The 17,277-nt window shown below is 43.1% G+C and overlaps 1 protein-coding gene across 1 annotated transcript in view; it reads right to left on the bottom strand.

The window, feature by feature from the left end:
* Positions 1–17,277, bottom strand: part of eIF3h (eukaryotic translation initiation factor 3 subunit h) — an 81,805-nt gene that overhangs the window by 19,962 nt on the left and 44,566 nt on the right. The window contains exons 3-5 of the mRNA XM_068381752.1: positions 13,766–13,933; positions 13,154–13,356; positions 12,774–12,956 (exon numbers count right to left, since the gene is read on the bottom strand). Of these exons, the coding sequence (XP_068237853.1) occupies positions 12,774–12,956; positions 13,154–13,356; positions 13,766–13,933 (554 nt within the window). The remainder of the gene's footprint in view (positions 1–12,773; positions 12,957–13,153; positions 13,357–13,765; positions 13,934–17,277) is intronic.

Below are 17,277 nucleotides of genomic sequence, written 5' to 3'. Positions count from 1 at the left end.
AACGTACGGCGTAGCAACTCCCCCACACGAAAAGGAAGCTACAAGGGCATAGTAACACGTAGTAAAAGGGTGAACGACCTCGAGAGACAGAGAGAAAGACATAAGTCAAACTCGATCGCCACCCATAAAATTACGCCGTGGTGGCCTAACTGCCGAGGCCTCCACGTAGATATCGTACACTACACACACAAATCTGAAAAGGAAACTTACTTATTTCTATACTCAAATATATATACAAACATGAAAACATGTTTACATATATATAGAGTAAATGAAAAGTAAGCGATTAAGTAAAGACAAAACAAACAATGGCTGCCAAGAGAGGACCAAGACAGAGACGTCTGTCACAGTCCGAGCCAAAAGTGAAAGTGAGTATTCACCTGTGTGTGAGGGGGAGGAGGGGTAGCTAGCTACCACTCCCCTACCCCCCCGCTAACTAGCGCGGGGGTAATACACCCTCGTTAAATTCTAATGGCTAGCCATTTCAGCTACGCTAAAAGGTAACCCTTTGTAAATAGCGTGGTTTGTATTTCGGTTACGGAACAATTGTAGTTTGGAAGTGTCTTCTGTGTAAATGTGCCGTCAACCACAACATACATTCCTGTGGTAGGGAGGCATGTTGTTCATTCCCTCACTAGTTTGGCCTTATGATGATGACAACGTGAACCTAAAGAAATTGGTATTCCTTAGATATCTCTAATGCTGTTGGAGGAGGGAGGTTTTGCTGCCACCCTTCTTCTGGTAGTCTTTTTTCCAACCCCAGAAAGGCACTAAAGGTGTATCATTTGGTAGTACTGTCTCTACTTCTGTGGAAGCGTGGTCATTGATCTGTATGACCCGGGAAGGTGAACTTCAAGACCTCCTGCTATGACTCGTTCGTTAGGTTCATCATGCGACGACTTAGTAGCTACTAACAAGTAGAAGACACCATCGATCGAGTCCAGGAAGATCATCCAATAGGAGTGACTGATCAATCTCTTCCCGCATGCATGGGAGATCGACGGTGGTCGGAATGAAGATTGCTGCCCTTCTACCCCCAATCTTGGAGAGATAGAGAGAGAGAGAAGTGGTGCATGCCCAAAAATTATCCCACAACAGAAGTCTCAGAACAAAGATGACTGCCTCATACAAATGCAGGATCCTCGTCCAACACATAAATGCTGCTACTCTTGACCCCAGGAAGAAGATTACATTGTTGTTAAGTACAGGTTAACTATCAGCTGGAGTTAATGATTCTCCAAGAGTATGAGAAGGAAGTACATATCATGAACTTTTTCCAGCCAGGTGGTGGTATATCGGCTGTGAGATGTGTGTTCACGCCCCTACAACCAGTGAGACCGAACCTGTGTACCCTCAAATAGGCTGAAGGGCACCAACCTCTTACCTTTCCTTAAGAAAGTTATAAAGACATCATGATCACCTCCTACGAAGAGCAGTAAGTATCCACCCGAGAAAGTGTATCAGCATGTGGTACAGATGATTAAGCACTTACAACCTAGAAAACCAAGCATGGGCACCCTCGGTCAGGATAAAGGGCACCAACCCCATCTCATTCCTTCTCCAGAGTTCCAGAGAAATTAAGATCAACCCCTACGAAGCAAAAGGATTATGACTGAGTACAATCGAAGAGCTCTCCCTACCCTCTCGCGCTGATCCCAGCAGACCTCCTCGTCACCTGTCTCCAAATGACCTGTCCCACCAATAACAATCTCCACAATATCAACAAGAGATGAGGCTGGTGACCTACGAGGACCATTTTAAACACGCAATTGAAGCACAGCAATAGTCACCCCACCCCCCAGCAACAATTCTTCAAGCAGCGATATGCGACGCTCTGTGCCATATAAAGTCAGCGCAGGTTGTGATGTCCACATTAATTTAGGACTTCGCAAACTGCTCAAATATTCGCCAGCTAAAAATCCAGTTTGTATGGCAAGAACGGGTTAAATGACTAATTGGCAACTTTCCTCCATTCCCCCTCACTCTTAAACCAGATAGAAAATCTTCCTCAGTTGCTGCGAAGCATTCGTTAGAACATTTGCGACGGTTATGCTAAGAGTCCCCCTCAATTAATCTTCGTTTTTTTCGGCCATTAACTCTAGTAGTTTTGGATGAAGATGTCTAGGCCTCTAACTGATCATGATGACATTGTCAGGGTGATCGAGTGTCACCGATTAGGCATGAAAACAAAGGATATAGTAAATCAAACCGGAGTAAATGAGAAGCAAGTTAGAAGGTTGGTTGCACGCTTCTTGGCAGGAGATGGTAGCCTCCCGTTTCCCCGACATGGAGGGGGGGCTAGGAAGAAAACTTCGCCTAGTCTCATTCGGCTTCTGAAGAAAAATGTTGAAATGAACCCCTGTGTTACTGCCAAACAATTGAAGGAACAAAATTGTGAAGTTCTTGCTGACATATCAGTGCGAACGATACAAAAATGTTTGTCGGGGGAATTGAAATACAAGAAGGGCCCTGCTCGTAAGAAACCTTTCCTCACTAAACGCCACAGAGAAAATAGACTAAGATTTAGTAAGCAGCTTAGCCAATGGCCTGAGGAGGAACTCGGAAAAATCCTCTTCACAGATGAATCAACCTTTTACGTTTCTAATGCGACTGGGAAAAACGTTTGGCGTCTACCGGGATCTGATCCCTTGGACCCCAAATTCCTCACTCCTACCACCAAATTTCCCGCCTATTTGATGGTTTGAGGGGGTGTGGGATATGGTGGGGTTACTGAGCTTGTGTTTCTACCCCCCCCCCAAACAGACTGTGAACAAGAAGAGGTATCTCGAACTGCTTCGTTTGCATCTTGAGGATTCGTTTCACCGCACCGATACATCAATCTTTCAGCTGCTCATACAGCTAAGGTTGTTACCTGTTATTTCAGGGAAAATAACGTTAGTTTTATTGAAAAATGGCCTGGTAACTCCCCTGATATGTCTCAAATCGAGAACTTGTGGGCAATTCTGAAGGCTCGTATCCGGAATGAAGACACTTCCACTCATGCTAAGCTAGAGGCAGCGCTACGGGCCGCTTGGGATAAAATCTTGAAGGAGCTGTGCGAGAAGCTCATCAACTCCTTCCCCAAACGCCTTGCAGACGTCATCCAAAGGAAGGGTGGCCATTGCAAATATTAATTGAATGAATGATGAGTAATTACAAATGAATTCATAAATCCAAGTTGTGTTTTTTTATTTTTCTTGAATTTTTCTATCTGCCTTTCATTTTTTATCTCATTTTTTGTTCAACCGGACAAAACAATGGGCGCTAGCTGTACTCCTGTTTGCCCATACGAAGCTGAAGCACCAAGTGCTTCAACAGCCTCTGACAGCACGAGAGCTAATGACACCTCAACCTCCAAGTTGTCATCCCTTCTTCAGGGTATTGCCCAAGTTCCAGTCTCAATCTGGCATGTGAATACACTAAGAGGGATTCCCCAGCAATACACGACAAGATCTCCTCTTTCGTGAGATGAGGAAGAATCCCAAGACCTTGTCAACACTAGCGGTAACATAGAATCTTTGGACCAAGCCTGCATTCATCAAGGTATTGCCACTCATTCGTAAATGTAATGAACTTATGAAGGCAACAATGGTCATCCACCAATGATCGACATCTGCCCTCACGTTGCCATGGTCATCATAACTTGCTTTAGATAATAAGAATAAATTTCCAGATCTCTAGTCTACAAAATTTTATACACTAGCCAATCACATAAGATCCTGCCTACTACGCTCTCTCAACAATGACAGTTCTGCATACAAGACGACTCGGACCCTTCTCATCTAACGAATGACCCAGCTGTGACAACGCCGAGGGTATGGACCACAGTGGAGAGACTCGAGCATGACAGCATGTTCTCAGCACTTGATTCTGCTGCTTCTATGGCTAGCCTCAAAGCAACATCATGGATCGACCTCTTATCATTTGAAGTCGCTTACAGTACTTCACCATGACCAATCAGCTAGCCAGTGGGCCAACTGGGTCTTGAGGTTAAGGGGTGTCACCTCATACTTCGCCAGGCAGATAGGAAATGAGGTAATTTACTTCCACAACCCATAGGTGTTGGAGACTGTAGCCCTGTTCCCAAAAAAGGAAGTAGATGTCAAGATGGAGAAGTGGAGGAAGGCAAGACAGGACTTACTTATCCATCAAACAGTTACCTTCAAGGACTTAGCCCTTTCAAAGGCAACGAAGCGGAGAACCCAGAATCCCATTGTACTGTACCTTTAAAGTTGGCTCTTATCGTGTGTGACTCGGCCCATTAATACACTTATTTTGTGGTTATTTCAAACTATCTACTTTTTAGTTCAATTTCTTTCTTTTAAAAAAAGCAGCTTTGATGAAAATAAAACTTATTTTTGAGAAGTGCTATGTGGTCTCCAAGGACTTTCCTGTTAAAGGCTTGAACAGAGAATCCAATACAACCTGATCCCCCCAAAAATTATTTTCCTGCTCTAAGAAGAGTGTATAAACGTGCAAAGCACAGACTCGGTGTGTATAAGGGAGACCTGAAAGTTCTGGCAACCAGAAGTCACGAGTTGCACTTCTCAATGAAGATTCCTGCAACTTACAGGGCCTTAAGTCTCTTCTCCCATAGAAAGGCACAGACAATGTTTTTCTCCCTCACCCTGCCCAGGAAAGGAAGAAGGGGACACTGAAGTCAGCATTTGCACCCAGTTAAGATGTTGAGCAAAAGAAGTGGGTAGAGAAAGTTCTCCAGGATGGATAGCATCTACCTTTCATCAACTCTCACCCTCCCCTCACTCACACAACGGTGATGTACTAGACGTACCATCTAATATTGCTAGAAACTCTGTCCATAGCAGAGAGATGAAGGCGATGGAAGAACCCGCTCCAAGATATCCAAGATGCTTATTCAGGCTCTTTCAGTTGAAACTTCCTGATTGAGAATCCAAGATGGTTATTCAGGCTCCTTCAGTTGAAACTTCCTGATGGAGAAATCAATGGAGTGGGGAGTTGAAGATCTCTCTTCAATTATCAAATTGGTCCTCTAGAAGAGTACCATTAAACAGACAGTAGGCAGCATGCAGTTCCACCATAAGAAAGAGGGCTCCATATTTCCTGAGAATCTGATGGATAAGAACGTTTGAATAACAATCCCTTATCCTACAGGAGGATTTATCAAAGATTAGTCATCAAGAGAGTAATGTACCGGTTCAAAGACCAGTGCTTCGGACTGTCTTCAGCTCCCACAATTGTTCACGTAGGTCTCTACTTGCGCACACTCAAACAGGATTTGTCTGCTGAGGTATCTTGAGGACTGAGGTTCTGTCCTCCTCCAGGAAACAATTACTTCAGGACAGAAACAGACTTCTATTCTTTTGCTGCAATCTATGGATTGAGGTCAATCAGAAAAAGTCCAGTTAGACGCCCAGGCAGATGGAGTATCTAGGAATACAGAAAGACATGGCAAAAGTGAGTCTTACCATTGGGTGATCATGGTAGCAGAATCTTGGAGGCATAAAATAAAAAATTTAAAGTAATTTGTATATTTCCTAACCATACAAACTTGAGACCTTTAATAAGAGTATGACAGTTGGTGAAGCTGAATGGCCATTAAACTTTAACATGGTAAACATTGCTGCTTGCAGGTGGAGGATATGCCCTGCCCACCAGACAACTCAAAGCCTTCACTTCAACTTTTGGCCTAGGTGCCTGCGGGGTGGTTGAGGCAAGTCGTGCAACTTAAAAGGTCCAAGGTTTGGGTTTGTATGGTTAGGAAATATGATATTTTAATTATAAAATAAATTTTTGAATATACTTACCCGGTGAATATATAATAGCTGCAACTCTGCGGCTCGACAGAAAACACACTCAAAAAAACTCGCGAGCGATCGCTATGAAGGTTGCGGGTGTGCCCACCAGCGCCAACTGTCGGCCAGATACCACTCTTGTATGTAAACAAAACCTTCAATTCTTCTCGTCCCGCTGCGTCTCTATTGGGGAGGAAGGGAGGGTCATTTAATTTATATATTCACCGGGTAAGTATATTCAAAAATTTATTTTATAATTAAAATATCATTTTTAAATATTTAACTTAGCCGGTGAATATATAATAGCTGATTCACACCCAAGGAGGTGGGTAGAGACCAGAGTTAATTATGTTTACAGCGTATAAGCTAAGAGTTTTTTCATTTTGACAGTTATCAATATAACAAAACCAAAATATATAGGTACCTGGTAAGGAAGTTGACTTAGACGATTACTCTGCCTTGTAAGTCTGTGTTCCTCACGGAGCCCAGCGATCCTCTTAGGATGCTGAAAGACTCCCAGGAGCTGAAGTATCAAGGGCTGCAACCCATACAACAGGACCTCATCAAACCCCTAATCTGGGCGCTCTCAAGAAATGACTTTGACCACCCGCCAAATCAACCAGGATGCGAAAGGCTTCTTAGCCTTCCGAACAACCCATAAAACAATATTAAAAACATTTCAAGAGACATATTAAAAGGATATTGGAATTAGGGAAGTGTAGTGGTAGAACCCTCACCCACTACTGCACTCGCTGCTACGAATGGACCCAGTGTGTAGCAGTACTCGTAAAGAGTCTGGACATCTATTAAGTAAAATGACGCGAACATTGACTTGCTTCTCCAAAAAGTCGCGTCCATAATACTTTGCAGAGATTTATTTTGCTTGAAGGCCACGGAGGTTGCTATATCTCTAACTTCGTGCGTCTTAACCTTAAGCAAACATCGGTCTTACTCATTCAAGTGAGAATGAGCTTCTCGTATTAAAAAAATCTGATAAAATATGACAAAGCATTCTTTGACACAGGCAATGAAGGTTTCTTAACTGAGCACCATAATGCCTCAGATTTACCTCGTAATGACTTAGTACGGGCTAAATCGAACTTAAGAGCTCTAACAGGACATAATACTCTTTCCAGTTCGTTGCCTACGATCTCTGATAAGCAAGGAATATCAAAAGATTTAAGCCAAGGACGAGAAGGCAGTTCATTTTTGGCCAGGAAACCAAGTTGAAGTGAACAAGTCGCTTTTTTCTGTAGAAAAGCCGATGTTCTTACTGAAGGCATGAAGTTCACTGACCCTTTTAGCCGAAGCCAAGCACACTAGGAAAAGTGTCTTGAGGGTGAGATCCTTCAGGGAGGCTGAATGTAATGGCTCAAACCTGTCTGACATGAGGAACCTTAGGACCACGTCTAAGTTCCATCCAGGAGTTGCCAAACGACGTTCCTTAGAGGTCTCGAAAGACTTAAGGAGATCTTGGAGATCTTTATTGTTGGAAAGATCTAAGCCTCTATGTCGAAAGACCGAAGCCAACATGCTCCTGTAGCCCTTAATCGTGGGAGCTGAAAGGGAGCGAACCTTTCTCAGATGTAAAAGAAAATCTGCGATTTGGGCTACAGAGGTACTGGACGAGGACACAGATGCTGACTTGCACCAGTCTCGAAAGACTTCCCACTTCGACTGGTATACTCTAATGGTAGAAGCTCTCCTAGCTCTTGCAATCGCACTGACTGCCTCCTTCGAAAAGCCTCTTGCTCTTGAGAGTCTTTCGATAGTCTGAAGGAAGTCAGACGAAGAGCGGGGAGGCTTTGATGGACATTCTTTACGTGGGGCTGACGTAACAGATCTACCCTTAGAGGAAGACTTCTTGGAAAGTCTACCAGCCATTGAAGTACCTCGGTGAACCACTCTCTCGCGGGCCAGAGGGTAGCAACCAACGTCAACCTTGTCCCTTCGTGAGAGGCGAACTTCTGCAGTACCTTGTTGACTATCTTGAATGGTGGGAATGCATAGAAGTCCATAAAAGACCAATCCAGTAGAAACGCGTCTATATAGATTGCTTCTGTATCTAGGACTGGAGAGCAAAAGATTGGTAACCTTTTGGTCAACGAGGAGGCAAAGAGGTCTATGGTGGGTTGACCCCAAGTAGCCCAAAGACACTTGCCCACGTCCTTGTGGAGGGTCCATTCCGTGGGTATCACCTGACCCCTCCGACTGAGACAGTCTGCCAAGACGTTCAAGTCCCCCTGGATGAATCTCGTCAACAGGGAGATGCCTCGAATTCTTGACCATAAGAGAAGGTCCCTTGCGATCTCGAGCAGCGTGAAGGAGTGTGTGCCTCCTTGCTTGGAGATGTACGCCAAAGTTGTGGTGTTGTCTGAGTTGACCTCTACCACTTAGTTTCGAAGAAGCTTTTTAATATCATCAAGGCCAAGTGGACTGCTAATAGCTCCTTGCCGTTGATGTGCATGCTCTTCTGACTGAAGTCCACAGACCCGAGCATTCCCGACCGTCCAGGGTCGCACCCCAACCCAAACCCGACGCGTCTGAGGACAACACGTGGTTTGGGTTCTTGACTGCTAGGGATAGTCCCTCTCTCAGACTGATATTGCTGTCCCACCATTTCAGGCATGCCTTTACTGGTTCGGAGACTGGGAATGATACCGTCTCTAATGTCTTGTCCTAGTTCCAGTGAGAGGCTAGATGGAACCGGAGAGGCAGAAGGGGTAGTCTCCCTAGTGAGACAAACTGCTCCAGGGATGAGTGAGTCCCTACGAGACTGTTCCAACTCCTGACTGAATAAACGTTTTCTTTTCAGCATTAGTTGGACTTCGAGCAGGGCTTGACTGCGAATCTCCATCCCCAAATATAGAATAATCTGGGATGGGATCAGTTGGGACTCTTAGGTTGACCAAAAGTCCCAACTCCCTGGCCAGACTCAGCGACCAATGTAGATCCTGCAGACAGCGAAGACTGGACGATGCTCTGAGAAGCCAGTCGTCCAAGTACAGGGAGGCTCGGATCCCCGATAGATGGAGGGATTTTGCCACAATCCTCATGAGCCTCGTAAACACGAGAGGCGCAGGACTAAGGCCAAAGCACAGGGCTCGAAACTGGTACCCCACATTCCTGTAAACAAACCTCAGAAACGGTTGGGAATCCGGGTGTATAGGAATGTGGAAGTATGCCTCCTGAAGGTCGAGAGAGACCATCCAGTCGCCTTCCATAAATGCTGTCAAGACAGCCTGGTAGACTTCATCGTGAAGTTTGTCTTGACAATGAACACATTGAGCGCTGGGGAGAGCCTATGAGGTTTGAGAAGTCTATCTGGGCAGAGGCAGGAACTCCCAAGCCGAGAACTTCTCTCGTGTCATATCAGACTCTCGCTCTATAAGCCAGCTTAAAAGTAGGAAAAGCAAAGGCTGTCTCCCCCAAACTCCTCCTGGTGATAAACCAGTCGCCTAGCAAACGTAAAGCTCTCTTAGAAGAGCGAGAGAGCACTAGCTTATAAAACAACGGCTTTGAAGTAGCTAGGCCTAGTGTAAGCTCTGACGTTTAGGCGAACGAGGAGCAGCAGTTACAAAAAGATCCGGACAAAGGTCCTTAAAAATCAGCATGATTTATTTAAAGTCCATAGGGGGCTAAGCAGCTTTAGGCTCCTCTCCGTCTGACAGAGTCCTCAAGGGAATATCAGTAGGAGGGGGAACAGCAACTTCCTCATCTGAAGGAACCTTGTCCGACAATAGCCGAGTCTCAAGCAAGGGAGAGACCTACCGTGGTGGCAATGCTTAACAAGCAGAGTCCACACACACTGGTGCATTAGTAGCGGACCAGGACGCAACGTCATGTAACTGCTTGACAGTCTGTGAACTGTCAACAACAACAGGTGCGTGAGGACGCACAGCGTCCACTCGAGACTGCTTTGACCGCCTAGTCTGAGCACACACACTGGTGCATTAGTAGCGGACCAGGACGCAACGTCATGTAACTGCTTGACAGTCTGTGAACTGTCAACAACAACAGGTGCGTGAGGACGCACAGCGTCCACTCGAGAACTGCTTGGACCGCCTAGTCTGAGCAGTCAAAACAACTCTAGAATGCGGAGGTTGACGCTCAGCGTCAAAACAAGTCAACTCCGATGGTTGGCGAACGTCCTGAACGTCAACAGGAGCATCAGCAAGTGGCCTAACGTCCAAATGTGGCTGAAAATCCACACGAGACCGCATCGAGTGTGGTTCTAAACAACCTGACTGACGTGACTTGGCTACGCCAACGTCAACAGGACGCACAAAGGAACGTTAGGGTGGCTGAAGGCCAGGATCTCGATGAGATAAACGGCTAGGCTCAACGGACTTATCGGCAGAATAGTCTTCCATAAGGGAGGCAAGCTTATTCTGCATGTCTTGCCGTACAACCCATTCAGGATCAACGGGAATGGTTGCGGTAAGAAACGAGGGTAACGTCTGTGACTGCAAAACCTTGCCTACAAAAAGACTCTCGAAGTCTGTGTTACGCTTTTGTTTAGGCGGCGAGCAGTCTTCCGATGACTGCATAGGGTCAGAGCTGTCCTAATGGTTAAAACCAGGACGCTGGACCTGTCCTGAAAGGACTGACTTTCGCTTAAAGGGCCTCGAAACCTTGTTCCACGGTTTCTTATGCGAAAAGCCTTCGGATGACGAGGAGAAAAACGTCTCTCTCGCCTTATGGTAGGGGTGATCTTGGTAAGATACACCTGATACCATAGAGGGAACGTCTGTTCTCTGATCAAGGCCTCTCGAACCCATAAGTCGTACGACATTACTTCTCCCCTGGGCTTGGGAGCTTGCAAGAGGTCCCGGACTAGGCGAACGACAGGCACGAACAGACGAACCCTCGGTCGCAACACTGATAACACTTTGCGCAATATCACTTTATCACTAAGATTTTCTGTTTTGCACTTAATTCACTGAAATCGAATTTTTTAACAATTCACATTAGGTATGAATAAAACAGATTTCTACCTGAAGCACGCAATTCTACCCTCTATCAAAAGGTTATAATTGCGAAATCAGTCGTATAATGTATAGAACATTAATACCAGCAAAAAACAGTAAACATATTTTAAGATAAAAAAAAAAAATCAGTGGCTGGGGAAGAGACTAAACACTAGTTCATTCAAAACTACGTTTTCAATCTCTCACCGTACATTGCCTTGGGACGAGAATAAAAACTAAAAACGTTTTATCCTTTCTCCCCGTACAGAGACTAGGGACGAGAGTAACTCGAGAACAACGTTACTCGCTTGGGACGAGATAAAGATCGGAACGTTCTCTCTCCTCTCTCTCTCTCCGTCTCTATCTCTCTCTCTCTCTCTTGATTTCGCACCGAAGAGAAGAGCCCACTTACCTTTCGTCAATAGACAGGTTATTTGACCAAAGGAAAAAAAAACTGAAAGGTTTTTCAATTAAAAGTTCCTTTAAAATAGTCTTTAAAACATTTAAGCTTTGAAAGAAAAAAGAACAAAACGTCAGAATCGATTTACTCTTTCTGCAAAGTGAAACCGTGATACTCTCTCTCTCTCTCTATCGTAACGATAGAGCGCAAACTGCGTAGCATAAATAAACTAAACGTTAGTTCATCTTTGAAACAGTACGAAGACTATTCGAAGAAAAAAACTATCATAAAATATTTACTAAAAATATTTCATTTAATAAGTTTTAAATCATTAGCTCTGTAAGTTATTTACGATTGAAAAGGGCTCAACGTTGTTTAACTTCGGTTTCCAAGTTAGGACCGCCTACTCTCAGGAAAGGTCGCATATAAACTCATTAAAATTTATTTTGATGTTTATTATAAATGGAAAGCTAATCGAAGAGGCCTAATAAAGGCGGTTGAGATATAAAATATATAGAGGAAAATCTATAATTAATTTATAACGTGATAAGATAATTGCTAAAAGCCTAAAACACACTTCCGTCTAAGGGAAGGGTCGGCCATTTAAAAGTCAAAGAAAGTCCATACTCTCTCTCTTGTCATCAAAAATTAAATCTATCCAAAAACGAGTTCAAGATTTAAGATGAAGATAAAACACCTGCACTGCGAAAGCTCAAACCAAAATGAAGTACTTCACCAAATATGTTGAGAAAACTCCAGGTTCTACAGCGAGTATTGATACGTCTTGTCGTCAACGTCGACAGAGAAGAATTGAAGGTTTTGCTTACATACAAGAGTGGTATCTGGCCGACAGTTGGCGCTGGTGGGCACACCCGCAACCTTCATAGCGATCGCTCGCGAGTTTTTTTTAGTGTGTTTTCTGTCGAGCCGCAGAGTTGCAGCTATTATATATTCACCAGCTAAGTTAAATATTTAAAAATACAATTTACTTTAAATTTGAAATTTGTTCCTACACATAATACAAACCATTGACCTTCAATAGGACACATCCTAAAAAATGAGTAAGTACTTAGGACCAAAACTGGCTTGGTTAATGACCAGGGAATGTTCAATGATTTTCGGTCTTTAGAGTATAGGTGCTTCTCTCAGCTGAGAAAGATAGGAAATCAGCAACTACTGTAAATGCTGAGAGGCTCTGACCAGAGAAATAGACTGCTATACCACCCATCACAGAAGATGGGCCCCCTTCCCTTGGTAGACTGCTGCATAAAATCTGCGCAGATATCGAAACATCTCCCTCACAGACTTGGGGGTTTGGTCCAAGGAAGAAACGCATCTGCATATCAACTGCTGGAAACTTATGCAACATTTCTAGCAATGTAAGCTTTCAGACAGCTTAAGAAATTCTTTGAACACTGGTTTTATGTTTGATTTAGCAGTTTACATTAATAAAAAGTGTTCTCGGTGCAAAACAAAATCAATACACAATCCGGCAAGACCACACAAAATGATACAACAGCCATTTAAGATAAAATAGAAAGACAATTAGGTACTTCTTATTAAGCTATAAATTCCATAATGAAAAATTGAACACTATAATTTCGAAAACATGAATAACAATATTCTTACCCTTTTTTGCATAAACTTATGTTTATCTTGTAACTGCTTTGCATTCTGACGCTGGAAATTATTGAACTTGTTAGCTTCCTGACTCAAGTCATCCACATACTCCATCAAACACCTCAGCTGACGATCAAGTGTTGACATGGTACCAAGATCAAGGAACTGCTTCCCTTCACTGCTAGGCATCATCTGCCATGATTAAAAAAAATCCTTCAATTACCTACCCTTTGACTCCAATAGATGGGGCTGAATGATATTTTATATACCAGGCCCTCGGACATTTAATAACATACATACATAAATACATGCTACAGTATTACATAAACTCCAAAATAATATTATTAACTGCAATAACAAAGGTAAAGGGTTCTAAAGAATATCTTTACCTCATACAATTCACACATCAGTGTATTAAGAAGATGAGAATTCTTGATCACCAGCCGAATCTCTTGGAATAGTGTCTCATATCCTAAATGCATCTTCTTTAAAGCTTCAGGAGTATAATCACGCTCCTGTACAGTATTGATGGCTTCTGGTGTTAGACGGTATGCTTTGATGGATAAGAACCCTCTAGCAGTCTTGATTGGATCTGCATGTTAAAACCAAAAATATCATATCAAACAGTAACAAATACAATAAAAAGGGGAGATTTTAATTAACAGTACTGTTCATTAAATGAAATTAAGTAAATTCAGCATGAACTAAATTACAAGGCATGAGAAATTTACCAGAATCAACAGACTTTTCTTGTAAAATAACATTCCAGCATCTAAATTTTTTTAGAAGTACTACAGTTATTCTTTCAAAACAGCTAAAGGTTGTGATTCTTCCCGTAACCAATGGATTAAAAAACAAAAATTTTAATTTGTTAAATACCCCCAAGTTTACAATTCAAAATTAGGTAAGTTCATCAAGCTAAAACTAACCACTGAACTAGATAAAATATTAATTATTTCTTTAAGTATAACACACTTATGACAAATATAATAAAAACTCACCATAAATTAATACTACAGATTCTTCTATACTGGTTTGGTACGAAAACTGTGAATCTAACAACTGTGTGGTAATAAAGTTTCCAAGTTGTGTACTCTGGTACCATCCAACACTAAGATGGTCAACATTGACCTTTCTCAGATGACGCATCATCTCCAGCTGGTAATCCTCTGCAAAAAAAGTTATACAAATAATGAATAAACAAAGTAATATCTACTGCATTTCACTCTTCATGTCAAATATGAAGGGATAATAGCATAATAATAAATAAAAATAAAAGCACTTTAATCAACCAGCAAGCATGGAGCCTAGTCCAACCACTGAGCAACATCTCGTGACATGTACGCTGCTCAAAAGGCTTTGCTTTCATACTTAGGAAAACTGGAGAAAGACAAAGTTGGAGAGGTATGTGGCAAGAGACAAAAGTAAAATCCATGTACCTTTTTACAGGGTATCAAGCACTGAGAAGCAACTAGTTATAATTCAAAGCAAAAAATAAAACAATACTTTAAAACATGATGAATCTTATAATTCTTTGTTTCCACAGAAAATCTGAGTACAATACTGGGATGAATATATCAAAAAAAAGTGAAGAGGGAGGAACTAGTACAGCAGCATGATGAGAAAAACATGAGAAAAAAATAATGGATAGTTTTAAACCATAAGAGAATTCAGAAAGAACCTTAAAGAAAATATAATCTGACACAGAAACATCAAAAGTTATAATTACTGACAATGATATACCCAAGAAAGTTACCCAGCCAGGAGGGACATACCACTAAAATTAATCTAAATTAGCATTGAAGCAGAAAAGTACATTTTAATTTAATCAATAAAAATTTTCATATTGTCAAAGCCAAAATATTGGTAAACTGGGAAATGCACGGCCTGTTTAAATTTCTTAATTATTTGCAGTTCTACCCCATTTTAAAAATATCAAATTTCTATGCAACCCTCACTGGCACAGTTACTCTCTGTTAAAACATGTTATTTTCATTAGTAAAATAAATTTTTGAATATACTTACCCGATAATCATGTAGCTGTCAACTCCGTTGCCCGACAGAATTCTACGGAAGGGATACGCCAGCGATCGCTATACAAGAGGGGGGTGTACTCACAAGCGCCACCTGTGGCCAGGTACTGCAGTACTTCTTGTTGACACCACCTCAATTTTTCCTCGGTCCACTGGTTCTATGGGGAGGAAGGGTGGGTCAATTAAATCATGATTATCGGGTAAGTATATTCAAAAATTTATTTTACTAATGAAAATAACATTTTTCAATATTAATCTTACCCGATAATCATGTAGCTGATTCACACCCAGGGAGGTGGGTGAAAACCAGTGTACATGTATATCAAGAAGCTAAGTATCCCGTATTTCATATTATCAGTTATTCAAAATAACAATGAAATTATAAGTACCTGGTAAGGAAGTCGACTTGAGCCATTACTCTGCCTTAAATAAGTTCGTCTTCCTTACTGAGCGCAGCGTTCCTCTTAGGAGGCTGAACAACTCTAAGGTGCTGAAGTATCAAGGGCTGCAACCCATACTAAAGGACCTCATCACAACCTTTAACCTTGGCGCTTCTCAAGAAAGAATTGACCACCCGCCAAATCAACAAGGATGTGGAAGGCTTCTTAGCCGACCGTACAACCCATAAAAAGTATACAAGAGAAAGGTTAAAAGGCTATGGGATTATGGGAATGTAGTGGCTGAGCCCCCGCCTACTACTGCATTCGTTGCTATGAATGGTCCCAGGGTGTAGCAGTACTCGTAAAGAGACTGGACATCTTTGAGATAGAATGATGCGAACACTGACTTGCTTCTCCAATAGGTTGCATCCATAACACTCTGCAGAGAACGGTTCTGTTTGAAGGCCACTGAAGTAGCCACAGCTCCCACTTCATGTGTCCTTACCTTCAGCAAAGTAAGGTCTTCTTCCTTCAGATGAGAATGTGCTTCCCTAATCAGAAGCCTGAATAGTAAGAAACTGAGTTCTTAGACCTTGGAAAAGAAGGTTTCTTGATAGCACACCATAAGGCTTCTGATTGTCCTCGTAAAGGTTAAGACCTTTTTAGATAGTACCTAAGAGCTCTAACTGGGCAAAGTACTCTCTCCAGTTCATTCCCCACCAAGTTGGACAGGCTTGGGATCTCGAACGACTTAGGCCAAGGACGTGAAGGAAGCTCGTTTAGCAAAAACCGAGCTGCAAGGAACATGTAGCCGTTTCAGATGTGAAAACAATGATCCTGCTGAAGGCGTGGATCTCACTTACTCTTTTAGCTGTTGTCAAGCACACGAGGAAAAGAGTTTTTAATGTGAGGTCCTAAAAAGAGGCTGATTGGAGAGGTTCAAATCTTGATGACATAAGGAACCTTAGGACCACGTCTAGATTCCAGCCTGGAGTGGACAACCGACATTCCTTTGAGGTCTCAAAAGACCTAGGGAGGTCCTGTAGATCTTTGTTGGTGGAAAGATCCAAGCCTCTGTGGCGGAAAACCGCTGCCAACATACTTCTGTAACCCTTGATCGTAGGAGCTGAAAGGGATCTTACTTTCCTTAGATGTAACAGGAAGTCAGCAATCTGGGTTACAGTGGTACTGGTTGAGGAAACTGCATTGGTCTTGTACCAGCTACGGAAGACTTCCCCTTGAGACTGATAGATTCTGAGAGTGGATATTCTCCTTGCTCTGGCAATCGCTCTGGCTGCCTCCTTCAAAAAGCCCCTAGCTCTTGAGAGTCTTTCGAAAGTCTGAAGGCAGTCAGACGAAGAGCGTGGAGGTTTGGGTGTACCTTCTTTACGTGAGGTTGACGTAGAAGGTTCACTCCTAGAGGAAGAGTCCTGGGAATGTCGACCAGCCATTGCAGTACCTCTATGAACCATACTCTCGCGGGCCAGAGCGGAGCCAACCAACGTCAGCCGTGTCCCTTTGCGAGAGGAGAACTTCTGAAGTACCCTGTTGACAATCTTGAACGGCGGGAATGCATACAGGTCGAGATGGGACCAATCCAGCAGAAAAGTATCCACGTGAACTGCTGCTGGGTCTGGAATCGGAGAACAATACAACAGGAGTCTCTAGGTTATCGAGGTAGCGAACAGATCTATGGTTGGCTGACCCCACAGGGCCCAAAGTCTGCTGCAAACATTCTTGTGAAGGGTCCACTCTGTGGGAATGACCTGACCCTTCCGGCTGAGGCGATCTGCCATGACATTCATACCGCCCTGAATGAACCTCGTTACCAGCGTGAGCTTTCGATCATTTGACCAGATGAGGAGGTCCCTTGCGATCTAGAACAACTTCCACGAAAGAGTCCCTCCCTGCTTGAAGATGTAAGCCAGGGCTGTGGTGTTGTCAGAGTCCACCTCCACCACCTTGTTAAGCTGGAGGGACTTGAAGTTTATCAAGGCCAGAAGAACCGCCAACAACTCCTTGCAATTGATGTGAAGTGTCCTTTGCTCCTGATTCCATGTTCCCGAGCATTTCTGTCCGTCCAAAGTCGCACCCCAGCCC

Source organism: Palaemon carinicauda, chromosome 10, assembly GCF_036898095.1.
Source record: "Palaemon carinicauda isolate YSFRI2023 chromosome 10, ASM3689809v2, whole genome shotgun sequence".
NCBI lineage: Eukaryota > Metazoa > Arthropoda > Malacostraca > Decapoda > Palaemonidae > Palaemon > Palaemon carinicauda.
Note: the sequence above shows the minus strand (reverse complement) of the source record. Positions and strands in the feature narration are given on the sequence as shown.